The sequence below is a fragment of the Octopus bimaculoides genome, chromosome 8 (assembly GCF_001194135.2).
Source record: "Octopus bimaculoides isolate UCB-OBI-ISO-001 chromosome 8, ASM119413v2, whole genome shotgun sequence".
Taxonomy (NCBI): domain Eukaryota; kingdom Metazoa; phylum Mollusca; class Cephalopoda; order Octopoda; family Octopodidae; genus Octopus; species Octopus bimaculoides.
This window is the reverse complement of record NC_068988.1, coordinates 13,099,107-13,113,890: the sequence shown is the minus strand read 5'-3', so window position 1 is coordinate 13,113,890 and position 14,784 is coordinate 13,099,107. Positions and strand designations below refer to the sequence as shown.

The 14,784-nt window shown below is 34.0% G+C and overlaps 1 protein-coding gene across 2 annotated transcripts in view; it reads right to left on the bottom strand.

The window, feature by feature from the left end:
- LOC106879196 (ras-related protein Rab-3) overlaps window positions 1–14,784 on the bottom strand; it is a 232,181-nt gene that overhangs the window by 177,682 nt on the left and 39,715 nt on the right. Inside the window, exon 1 of one of the 2 annotated variants that reach the window (XM_052969940.1) lies at window positions 13,290–13,738. The exons of the other annotated variant lie outside the window; for it this stretch is intronic. Coding sequence (XP_052825900.1) covers window positions 13,290–13,367 — 78 coding nt within the window. The 5' untranslated portion in view covers window positions 13,368–13,738. Of the gene's footprint in view, window positions 1–13,289; window positions 13,739–14,784 lie in introns of those variants that run through there. 2 annotated transcript variants of the gene reach the window in all.

Genomic DNA, 14,784 nt, shown 5'->3' with positions numbered 1-14,784 from the left:
AAAAGACACCATTTCGAGCGTGGCCGTTTTCGTGCGGGTGATACGTAAAAGCACCCACTACACTCTCTGAGTGGTTGGCATTAGGAAGGGCATCCAGCTGTAGAAACTCTGCCAAATCAGACTGGAGCCTGGTGTTGCCATCCGGTTTCACCAGTCCTCAGTCAAATCGTCCAACCCATGCTAGCATGGAAAGCGGACGTTAAACGATGATGATGATGATGATGACTGAATTGATAAGATAGTGAACTCCTGTCTTAAATATTCACGTATGTGATACATAACATGATTATATTCTTCTACAAGTTTCAGTCATTGGATGACAGCCATAATGGGCATAAAGGGAGATAATCAAAATTAAATTAAAAGTATTTTTGTTCATCACACCCATTCTGTCATCCAAACCAATGCACGCACGCACGCACACGTGCGCACACACACACACACACACACACACACACACACACACACACACCACTATTTATTTGTAAAATCAACAACTCCCAACATCAAAATCAAACTACATGTTATCCATTATGCAAATTGAAAATCATCATCCTTGCAATCTGAATAATTTAACTTGTGAATCTGACATATGAGTCATATAAAACAATTCAGAGTTATTTTTTTCAGTACCATTTAATAAAAAAAGAGATGACAAAAGCATGTTTGAGGCTCTGATGAAACTGAGGTGTTATTCAGGCACTTAACTATGAGTCCATCACATCTTATAGTGGAAACAGCATTAAGTTAATGAAGTTCATAAGATAAGTGGTTAGTCTTCTGTCATCTCTTTTCTCATCACTGCTCTGTACTTCATTCAGAAGTATATATACATTGAGTTTTACACCAGGTTATACGCAACTGAGTATAATGTATTCACTAACTATATGAGCTACAAAATCTTCCCCCATTCAATATTTCTCATGTAATCTTATTTTTTACTTGTTTCAATCACTGGCCTGCAATAATACCATCTTGAAGGGTTTCGTTAAACAAATCAATCCCAGTACTTAATTACATTTTTTAAAGTCTGGTACTTATTCTTATTGGTCTCTTTTGCAAAACCACTACATTATGGGATGTAAACAAACCAACACCAATTGTCAAGCAATGATGAGGAGGAGACACACACACTCACACACACACATATACACCATCTACCAAATCCACTCTAGTACAAGACATTTCCCCAAAGAGCCACACAGTAGACTGAACCAAAGAGAACATTGTTGGGAAGCAAGCTTCTTAACCACACAGTCACTCCTGCACCTAAGGTGCACTTCTTTTTTTAATATTACGATATAAAGAAATGGCAGTATTTAGCCAGATTTATTATAATTTCTGTATAAGAAGACATTGAAACATTCACATATCCTCAAAGCAATAGGCAAATTCAAGTGAACTTTGAACTTTACTGCTGTAGACTGTTTTATGTATCCACTAATATGGAAGGATACATAAAACATAATAAATGCAGAACATAAATATTTTTGTGTAAAAAATTTTATTATCAAGTACTTAAGTTTTTTTCCAAAGCAACAATTCATTATTATAGAGTATTTCAAGTAGAAAAGTATTTCTTTTTCAGTTTATATTTGCATTTTGATATTATTCTTACTGGTTATTTATTAATTTAAACTTCAAATTAAACAATTCAAATAGTATTTTCAATAATAGAATCATTACATTATGGCCTCCTGCATTGAAGTTAAATAACAGCAATTCCCTTGGATGTGCATCTGACTGTAGTGACAAACATTTAAATAGTTAATCACTAATACCAAAAAATATAGTGATTAAATTTTCACTGAATATCATTTAGCTTGGACAATAGATACAACTAATTAACTTCTACCATGTCATCTCAAATGTTAGTGATGCATTAAGTGAAAATGGGTAATGTGTATAACATGTACCTCTAATATTTAGGTTTAAAAATCCAGGAAAACCTGTCTATTATATGCCAATAGACATGGTAGATGCAAATATCAGTGATACACACAGGAGTGGCTGTGTGGTAAGAAGCTTGCTTCTCAACCATATAGTTCCAGGTTCAGTCCCACCGTGTGGCACCCTAGGCAAATGTCTACTACTATAGCCTCAGGCTGACCAAAGCCTTGTGAGTGGATTTGGTAGACGGAAACTGAAAGAAGCCTGTCATATCTATCTATCTATATGTGTGTGTGTGTGTATGCATGTTTGTCCCCACCAACACCACCATTGCTTGACAACCAATGTTGGTGTGTTTACGTCCCCGTAACTTAGCAGTTTGGCAATAGAGACTGATAGAATAAGTACTAGGCTTACAAAGAATAAGTCCTGGGGTTGGTTTGTTCTTAACTAAAGGTGGTGCTCCAGCATGGCCATAGTCAAATGACTGAAACAAGTAAAAGAAAAGAATACACACACACACACTTCATATTTCTTGCAGTCAATTCTCATGTGTGCATCAAATCATGTTTGAAAGTATTGCTGTATACTACAACAGAGCATGTGATAACACAAAATATGCCATTTGTCAGTAATGCATTACAGAATTGGATCTAGATATGTTGATAGTACTGGCTTAGCATTCAAAATGATATTCTATCATCAATGTTCTATTTGGTAATGGTACTTAACCTTCAGTGATCCATTACATCTACCTATAAAATTATACCATAATGATATAAATTTCGCAGTAGCAAACAGGGACAAATAGTATGTTTAAATCTACTCACAGGCTTCAAAAGCCAATGGGGAATTGTTCTAACATGACCACTTTTCAATCATTACATGGACTAGGGAGTACAATGGACTAGGGAGTACAAGCTAAGTCTATTACCAACAGTAGTACTTTTGATGCAAACAAGTGATGCAAACAAAATAGTGAATCTGAACAGGAGCTACTCGTATCTACACAAACTTCAGATTTAACTGTAGTTTAACTTCAAACTGATGAGAAATAAAGAAATGTATAATACAACTAAAATATTAAGTTAAGGATTCTAATAATATAAAAGATTTAAGCACAAACTCAGAAACTTATAATTTTTCATAATATAGATGGGTGCAATTTTAATAAAATCTTAATTTTAGAAGTATGAGTGAATAAAGCCAAATTGAGAATTAACAATGAATGGGGTTTTTTTACTAATATATAGCATGCTATCATGACCCTGACCTAGTGAAAGCCACTGGGATATATAGGTTAATACACCTAAAGTCCATATTTAAGTATTTGTTATTTCAAAATATCTACATTGTGATCAAGTACAAAAGAATTACACGCAAAAATGGTTTCCTGTTAAATGATGATAATCATCACCACCATTATCATGATGGTGATGATGATCTTGAAAAGGATTTCTCTTGTTTTTATACAATATTCACATGAATCTCTGTACCCTGTGTATAGTTGTATGTAAAAGCTTGCATGTGTGGGTTTGTAGCAGCAGGTAGAAATATCTTGTTTCAATAAATATAACAATCTCATACATAATTCAACACGTGTGTGTAAACATTTGCATACGTGCATGTGCATTGTAGTATTTTTGTCTACCAGTAATTGTTAATTTCTTTTGTATTGAACGATAAGAAGCTACAATTGAATTATTGAAAACAAAGCCCTGTGTTTTGATATATCCTAGCAAACAGAAGTGATTCTGTCAATAACTTTATTAAGCTGCCATGTAGTCAATTGACCTGTTGTTTTGGTGGGTAATTGCTAATAGAATCAAAGTCATGCTGCAATATAAATCAATAGATGTAGAGAAAAAATTTAAGATGGCCAACCCAATTTATTGATTTTTTAAAAAACTAATTATGCATCAAACCACATGAAATGTCTTTAGCCAGACATGGAACTTTGAAAAAAAAACCAAAATAAAAAAAAGACGTTAACATAATATAGGTAAAAATAAATAAATCTTATCAAGATACCTCACTTTTAATACTCGCTGAAATTAAGGATTTAGGAAAATATTTAATGATTTTGCATTGTTATTTATGCAGGCCAAATCTTGAAATAGTGGCCTTAAATATTGTGTAACAGATCAGCTTTTTTCATCAGCATTTAATGTCCACATGCCAGCAGTCCAACCCATGCCAGCATGGAAAACAGATGATGGTTTTCCATGCTGGATTGGGTTGGATGGATTTTCTGAGGTTGTGTTTTATAACTGGATACCCATCCTGTTGCCAACCCTTTTAATCACATCTTATGACATACAGAGATATAATATGCCTATTCTAAAATTGATATTGCAAATAAAAATATACTTTTGGTAATATAATTAAACAATTTTCGTTTCATATTGCATAAAAACAACATTCTTTATTATCTATACACTGCTTTTTAAATTAGAATATTTGTTTCAATAGAAACTTTAGCAGCTTTAGATCTACTGTCTTTTAAGAAATGTGTAGTTACCACAACTTCCCATGCCTCTGTCATATAACTCAAATTTAATGCCAAATTAAAAAAAAATTGTACTAAGTTGTTTTACAGCTGCTTTTCAAATACATTTTCAATTATCTCAAGTTTTATGAAAATATTTTTCAAACTCTGATATGGGCTTTAATTTTTATAAATATAGAAATAATGTAATTAAAAGTATATGGAGAAAATTTCTATATTCTTATGACAGGCAGTCTAGAAATATTATATTCACATTCATCATACAGAAATGAAATGTTTCAAAATAATAAGTACAATGCACTGAAACAAATGAACTTCATTTATTAATGGAAATGGTAAAAACAGTACCAAAACTATTTGTGTTGCATAAACATTTCACAACAATAAAAACAAACCTCAAAGAACTTAGTGAGTTTATGCAAGGTTGTAGATTTAAATAAGTGGGGAATAGACAGGTTTTGTTTAAATATAATAATTATCAATGCTATAATTGTGTGAATAAATTATTATTATTTTTAGTTATATTAAGACAAAGCTACCTAAAGAAGAAACCATTCATTTAGGAGATCCCCTTCATTAATTTTGAGCATTCCTAAAAAAAAAAAAAAAGAAGAAAAAAACCAAAAGAGTTGATTCCCATGGTTGTTATTTGTGCATGCTAAGACAATATGTGTATGATTAAAGGTGAATAAGACTTGTCATTAAAAAGAGAAAACAAAAACAAATCCCCTAAGCCAGTCAAATTTTCAAGTATTTTATCAATCAGATATACAAAAGGAAAACACCCACTAGTCCAGTGGATTATCATTATATATGATCTCTTATTAATTCCTACCTTAGGTGTTAACTGTTTGCAGCTTCAAATATTTTCTTTCTACTGAATTAATTAAGCGTGAGGAAGACTAATGTCTTAACTTTTATCCCTTAACTAATTCATTGATTACATTTTACAGGTCAATACACAACAAGAGTAATTACTGAAAGCAATTGTATTCTTATATTATATGAGAAAGTCTTCAGAAATTTCTAGCATAACCTCATATATGATACTTATTTTTAACAGTGTTTTCATTCAGCCTTGCCAAATAGATATTGATTAGCTCAGTATAACAACATTTCTTTCCTACACTAAGAAAAATTATTTCTACATTAATGTCTTTGTTTTAAGGGCAATTAGCTACTATTTATCTACTTTTACAGATAATAGTGTCAGTTTTACTTCCTCTGTTCAGAGCTATACTGGCTGCTCACATCACATTTTTCTAGTTCTCTCGTTACAAGCACTTCTTGAAAAGTAAAATTACATCCTCATAAACTAGTTATTTGCCATCTAACTAATGTAGAAGTTTCTCAAAGAAATCAATTGAATATGATGGTTCTGTTGTCATTTTCTCAAAATGCCAACGTCCTGAGATTTAAGTGCCTCGTAAGGAAGGTTTTGCTAATGATAAGTTATTGATTACACAGTCTTGCTCTAGCTGTAGGAATCAATAGTACAAAGGTGTTATATTTGGAGAATTCTTTAGTGACTGAAATACTACAATATAAACAAATCTTACCTCACAAGAATACATTTTATAATATGAGTCAAAGAAAACCTGCAGAAAATCAGCTCTACCACCTTAAAAGAAAGAGATATTGTATATACAAGACTACATTATCATGGATACACTATGTCTTAAACAAAGACAGGATGATCAGAGCTTGAATACCTTAGTTCATAGAACTGCTCAATCAAACCTGACCTGGGGCTAAACAACAGACTCATATAATATATATTTGTATTGTACCTTTAGGGGTACTTTGAGCTGCCCTTCATTAACAATCAACAGAAACTATAGATGGAATTGACTTCTTTACCAGAGGATTCTTTGTACCTTAGAAACTGAGCCACACTAATACATACACTTTTTAGTTCTTTGATTGGCTCAAATCGTGAAGGTTTCTGCCATTCAAGAGCTCTGCCACATATTTCACAATCACTCTAAGACCAGTATAGATCCCTTTTTCTCCTAAATGTAGGAGAAACAAAAAAAAAGAAAATAATAATAATTTTCTCTTTATTAAAGTAAAAATAGATTTAATGAACCCAAAAATTTTCCAATGCATCAAAGATTTTTGTATAAATTTGTGGAGTGATCTTTGCTCTGTCAGTAGGAAATAGAAAATGACATAAATTTTCTGACTAAAATGAGAATAGAGTAACATAGGCACTTTATGAACTCTATAATTCATGAACCTAGTACTTAAATAAACTATAAAACATCACTCATAAAACAGTTTTTCTGCTTAAAAAGCAAAAAATATCAGTTAAGCTATGTGCTTTTAAAAAAAAAATTAATAAGTGTGGTGATACGTAATTCACATGACCAATTCATACAGGTTAAGGTATTCAAGCCCTGATCATCCCTGTCTCAATGTATGCACCACTCTATCCCAGTAACTCCAGTCTCCTTTGTCTAGTCAAGCTTATTCTCACATTCAAATGTTTTTCCTTTGCAGGCAAGATCTACGAGCAGATCACTGGAGTGGCCATGGGAATGAAGAAGGGACCCACCTATGCCAGTTTGTTGGCTACATTAAATCCCAGGTCTTCTCCCAGTTCACCATTCCCACTCCAGAGCTGTATAATCATACTGATGACTGTTTTGGGGCCAACTCTCTCTTTTTCTTGAAAGGAGATAAACACTTTCATTTCTTTGTTAGTTCTTTCCACCCATTTCACTAATTTACATCTTCCATCTATGAAAACTCTATTCACTTCCTTGACCACCCTACTCTGACCCTCTCCATTTCCAAAGTATACTGAACCATAGCTTCTTTGGTCTTCCACTCAGTCTTTTTCCTCCTTCTGGCATCTACTCCATCCCAATGGTAGCATGTCCTTCCTGTTGTAATCGAAACACATGGCCAGTAAACCGTATTAGCCACTTAGTTACCTTTTCCTGCAAGCTTCTCATGACAGCTCTTATCATCTCTTCATTTCTCACTGTCCTGGTAAAAGATGCCCAACGTTGAATGTAGGCAGTATCAGTGTAACACATCCAGCAATTGAGAAATCTTTGCTGTCTTCTTCCAGGTTTCACAGGTGTAGATGGCTGTTGCTTTAACAAGAGATGAGTATAGCTGCAGCTTTATCTTCTTCCTGATGGTCTTTGATTTCCATGTTGGACAAAGGTAATGGCATACTGACATTGCATCACCTATCCTGGTTCAGACTTCATCTTCTGCATCACCCTCAAAAATACAGCTTTTAAGATCTGCAAATTTAGACATGCTCGATTTCATCTTCTCCAAGATTGACAAGTTATGCTTGGGCTCCACCAACTGACATGGCTTTGGCTTTTCCACTGCTAATCAGCAGAACTGCTCTAATTCCCAAACTGTACTGGCTGTCAGGGTTTGCGGCATATCTTTGTCAAAGACTTAGCCCCAAGTCATTTATGAAATGCAAATCTGTCAGTTTGCCCAGTCTTCACATTAATCCGAAACGAGTGCAATACATCACTTTTTGCACAGTGAAATCGATTGCCATCAGGAACTGAAATGGCAACAAGATGCAACCCTGTCAAGTATTGAGAGTTTAGTGTATGAAAGAGAGACAAGCACAGGGGTTTAACTATAGAAGAGATACCTGGATGTCCCACATTATATAAGGGTAGGAGTAGCTGGAAAGAAGATGGTAGTCATGAGGTTCCAGAGCAAACTCTCAAGGTACAAGAAAGTGAATATATGACAGAATATAGACAGTGAATCAATGGGGAAGTAGAGGCTGGGTAATTTCCAAAAAGTACGAGAAGAGCGTAAGAGATGGTTAGAGATGGGGGTACTGGTGAATGTTGTTAGTGAACAAGCTTGGGGGTGTGGTTGATGTAACATGATGGAGATGAAGAGAGAGATATAGAAGTGGCTCAGGAAGGAGGTAGTGACAAATAGCAACCTGTAAGTAGATCAGAAAGTAGGGAGATGATGTGCCGGGTGTAATAATGAGGTGAAAGAGGGTAAAATATAGTGATAGAGATGGAGGTGAGAAGTACATAAGAGTGGCTATAGTGAGTGGGGTAAAATAGTGGGGTGGGATCGATCACAGATATGTTGAAATTGATAACATATCAGGGGTATTAAAAGATATGGCATGACAGACTTATGAAGGAGAAATAACTAAAGGCACAAAAAGAGGGTGATCAGTGAAAGATAGTGTGGGAAGGGATGATAATGAGAATAAGGTACGGAAGTTAATAGGAAGTGGTTCCAGAGGAAGAAGGAGGGAACTGGTAGCACAAAAAATAGGGGATGAAATTATATAGTGATTATAACAGCCAAGCAGTGCCTTACATTGTTGCCTATCAAGTTGTCTCCATATTTCATCCTCTTAATATTCATCCCTTTTCTCACTAAGGCACTGCTTGGCTGCTACAATCAGTATTTATACATTTTCTGCTATACAAATACAATAGCAGTTCCCTTATATATATGTCACTTCAGGGTCATGGTTTAAAGGGAACTATTATTGTGAATGCATATCAGAAAATGTTTATAAGTCGAAACAATTTGTTGGCCTTTTAGGTTTCCTTTTTTTAATAATTGCTTATGTTATATAATATTATGTTATATTACATTCATAGTATATCATGTAATATAATATAAATAAATCATTGGATTGCCAATATATATATAAACAAAAATACGCATATATATATATATATACAAACACACACACACACACACACATATACAAACACACATACATACACAAACACACACACACATATACATAAATACACACACACACACACACACACACACACACACATATATATATATATACACACACACACAAATATACATATATACACACACTAACATAACTATACAGCTACGTATACATTTATAAACACACATGCACACATACATGCATACACACACACGCATATATATATATACACATATATAGACATCATTATCATTCAACTTCCATACTGGAATGGTTTCAGATAACTGGCAGTATCTGACAGGCCTGAGAACTGCATTGTGTTGCAATCTCTGTTTTGGCATAGTTTCTATTGCCGGGTGCCCTTCCTAATGCCAACCATTTCACAGACCATATTGGTTGCTTTCTCTCCTGATTCCAGCACTAGTGAAGTCACTATGAAGCTCACAAAAATAAGATTTTCAACTGAGTGTGGCTATTGTAGAGGAAGAAACTCTCTGCTAAGCAATAACTATGAAAAGGGGTAAGAACAAAATGGGTTTCTCACTAGAGAACAGCTATAATGCTACTCACATCATCGAAGAATGAGTGGAAGTAACCAAGATGGGATTGGAAAGCGAGATAATAGTGTTGATGAAGTTCAATGGTGGACCCTCAAGGAGTGTTGATGATAAATAGAGGGAAGGTAGGGGAGAGTAGGTGATGACTGTAGAGATTGGGTGGAGCTGAAGGATGAGTACAGTGAATGCACACTCCTTGTTCTCTTGTCAGCTTTTAGCTCTTACCTTGAGGATCTGCCCTGACATTTCCTTGACTTATGGTCTCTTAGACAACTCACGTACATATATATGTATATATATATATATATATATATTTCCACAATGTAACCTCGTGGGCATCGGTGCCGATTTTTTCTTCCTCCGTTTTTCCATTCTTTGAACTTTCCGTCTTTCCGACGAAGGGCTCCGCCCGAAACGTCATACTCTCTCTCTTTCCTTTCCCGAGTGTCTAATAACACTATCCGTATCACGTCCTCACTTTGTTGTTTTTTCGTTATTGTTTGTCTTTTTTTGAACTTATATATATGTATATATATATATATATATATATATATATATAATCACCACAATTTAACATCCATTTTCCATGCTGGATAGATTGGGCACCAGTGTCTTGCTACAGAGGAGATACATGGCTACCTCACATTATGTAAGCATGGGTGAGAGTAGATGGAAGGGAGATAAAGATGGTAGCGATGAGGTCCCAGAGCATACTCTCAAGGTACCAGAAGGTGAATATAAGGGAGTATATAGATAACAGATCTTGAAGGGGAAAGGGTGGAAGTGGACAATTTCATAAGAGTGTGGGAGGAGGATGACAGATGGTTCGAGATGGGGGCTAGAGGTTGATGTAGTGAGTGGTGAACAGTTAGAAATGGGGTTGATGATAAATATCATTACGGAGGGAGGAGGTGAGAGGAATACAAGAGGGGGAGATATGGCAAGCAGTGGCATAAGAATTGTGAAGAGCAACAGCATCATAAATCTGAAGATAGATCAGAAAGTAGAGAGATGATGTTCAGGGTGTAAGTGGAGCGGAGGGTTGTGAACAGTGGCAGATATGTGTGTGTGTGTGTGTGAATGTATGTTCATATATATATATATATATATATATATATATATCTCAATGTGTCTATAAATATGCATGTGTGTACATACACGCACACGCACATATATACACACTCACACATATACACACACATATATACACACACATATATACACATACATATATACACATACATATATACACACACATATACACACACACATATACACACAAACACATACACACATACATATATACACATACATGCACGCACACATACATATATATACACACATACATGCACGCACACATACATATATATACACACACATATATACACACGTACACACACATACATATATATACACACATACACACACATACACATATACACACACATACACACACACACGTATACACACATATATACACATACAAAAATGTATGACAAGTTAAAATTGCTTTTGAAAAATAGAATTGTGACACTTGCTTCATAACGTGCACGTATTTTCTTCGCGGAAATGAGTGTGTATAAAGAATAAAAAATTTTTATAAAATGCATTTTGACAATAAACGACAAAATTAGCATCTCCGAAAACGAAAACAGTAAAAACCTTGATCATAATTCAATTTTAAACATATCTGAGACTGATCGGAATAGAACGTGTGATAATCGGTGGTAAAATGCGATCTTCTGGTTAGCTTGATAGCTGAACCATTCCAATTATTACGGGAAAAGATGACAACTAGAGTTTAAGATTCTATTCATCACAGACAAATGTATCCAATTTTGAAAATTCTTCATGAATACGAAGAATTTAGAAATTAGAGAAGAATTTGTGTTGGAGTTGAACTTTCGACAAGATAATTTCACGTGCTCGTCATTTGAGAGTTGCATGAAATTAAGGAAAGAGTTTTTTTATGCACTGTCAAGATTCCATTCAACAAATTGAATGAAAATACACACACACTCACACAGATATAGACACGCACACACACACATATACATATATATATACACACACACATACATATATACACATACATACATATATACACATACATATATACACACACGTACATATACACACACGTACATATATATGCATACATATACACACAAATATGCACACACATACACGTATATACACACACATATACACACACGTACACGTATATATGCACACACACATATATACACACATATATACACACACATATATACACACACACACACACACATATACACACACACACACATATACACACACACACACACACACACACACACACACACATATATATATATATATATATATATGCACGCACACACTGCACCATTCTAAATGCCTAGCTTTTAGAACAATTTTTTTTATGCATGTATAGGTTAAAGTTACTACACATTTAATTGTTATACATTACATGTTATACAACATCATCTTCCAATTTTCTCTTCCTATATTCATGTAACGAAAATTTCTATTTATAGAATACACATATACAGTCGTGCGCGCGCGTGGTATATATTCCACCAATATCGTTGTGCGATTAACAGGTCCTTCACCTGGGTCCATTTATTAAGTTATCACTCTATTATGCTAATGCAAATAATGTAAACCATTATTCATGTGATACATTTTAAATAAAGTTTATCTTATACCACAGAAAATTGTTTTTAAAACATGTCTCACTATAAATAAGTCAGCACATTATATATATATATATATATATATATATATATATACACACACATATATATTCGTCTGTTTCAGTTACTAAGTGTAAGGGAAAACGTAAGGTAATATCTACATTAAACATTTTATATACATAAATATATAAAAACATACACATACTCAACGTATTTTATATATACCGACAGATAATTTTATAAATAAATGAAACAAACGCTATGCAATTCCAGTAATTTTAAATGAATATATTATTTCTTTTTCTAAATATAATATACCTCCCCCACATACAAACAAAAACAGTTTTTGCAAAATGAATAATTAGAAACAAACATTTCTTTCTTATAAAAACAAAGAATCACTCTAACTGTTGGTTTGTTATTTATAGCACGGATCACTGAGATTTTATTCATGATATTATTGCCTTAATGAGCTAATTAATTATAAAGTTCTCGTTATCAGTTCTAAAGAAATAAATTAAGAATATCTGGAATTTAGAAAAGCAGACAGTAAAATCTCTCGCAAAGGTATATACAAATAACTAATTCACTCTAAGGTAAAAGAGATGAATCAAGTGACGTTGAAGTGAAGCTTTTTTTAGTGCTGCTAACTACACGAGAGGGAGCAATGAGATAAGAGAAAGTGAAAGGAGGTGAGAGGTAGTGATACATATATACACAAATGAGAGAGTCAACACAACAAAAAATTGAAATGACAAGCAAATTATAAGGAGGCGGAAACAGAGGAAGTAGTATAAGGGTTGAGGAAGGGTTGACACTGAATGAATGACAAGCTTTTCGGAGATACTGTCAATCAATATCACGACATATAAAGTGAAAGTAATGTTAACAAAATTTTAAAAAATTTTTTTTTTTTCTAATACCTGAAAAAGCTTATTTCCCAGAAGTGTTGCAGGCTTCTGCACCATAGCTGGAAGAGTTGAAGTATCCATAGGTAACATTTTTGAGAAATACACCGTTAACTAAAGGGCAAAATTTGACTATTCAACAATCGGCATGAAGAGACAACGCAGTTGTGATGGAAGTTAGTTATAAGCGGCAGTCAGTAGTTCAAAGTTATACCCAACACTTGATCTGATTAGCAATGAATGATGGCTGGCACACTTGCTACTTGGTGATGGTTAAAAACATAGAAAATGTACAGAGAGGTGTTTGAATAATTCTGAGGATCAGTCAGTTTAGCTTTTTGAGCAGTTCTTAGCACATGTCTCGGTCTAAATAAGAAAAATTAGTAGGTAGGGTGTCGGCGAAAATAGAGATATACGGTGACCGAGCTGAGATTCTGGTCTGTGGGGAGGATGCTTGGAACGAACGAACGAACACTTTTCAAGAATGCAATAAATCAATGAAATAGAGTGACAGAAACAGGATAGAGAGAAAAGACGAAATTTAGGATAGAGATGGGTGGGATCTCCTTCCACCAACAAGTGGAAACATTTGTAGTTGATCAAGGTGGTGTTTGTATAGGAGGGAATCAAAACAGTAAAAACAAGGCAGAAAGAAAGAAAACAGAAATGAAAGAAATATGATCAAACTTTCAATTTATTGAAATAAATTTATATGAAAGAAAGATAATAAATTTACATGCTTTAAAAATATAAACTGCATATAATTAAACAATCTAATCCCCGCCTCTTCGAACAGCACATTGTAATATTCTATAGTCACAAAATAGTAGCAGAAGACAAGCTGATTCCTCATGAAATTGTCCCGCTCTACTACAGTAGAAAGCGCAGTGTATCAATCATTGGAAAAGAAAAATGCATCAGCGTAAATTTACAATAATATAAAAAGAAAAATTGCTTTTAAAAGTTATACTTGTTGATCATTGCGATTATAAACAAATACGAGAGTGGGGGAGGGACGTTGTTTGTAAGCAATTGTAGAAATGAATAGGTACATCGATATATGTGTAAATGCGAGTATGCATCATCACATGAATGTGTTACATATTAAATACTTGCACACAAACACACATTACAAACACAAACTGATTTACATATAAGAACACACCTATAAACAAACTACAAACACACACACATATACTAAATCACGAGTCTCTAAGAGGGTGACAATGCGGTAGCTCTCGACATACAAAGAACAACCACTTATCTCTCCCTCAAATCACATGCTACATTAAAAAAGGACGCATATAAAGAAGTCATAGATACTCTATGCCTTAAAAGAAACCCAAAATGGTCATGATCGAAGCCCTTTTGATAATAGGTCAACACACACACATATTTATATATATGTACTCATTCATGCACACTCAAATATATACAAACAGATACATACTCACACACACACACACACATGCATATATATATATATGCATACATATATACAAACACACAC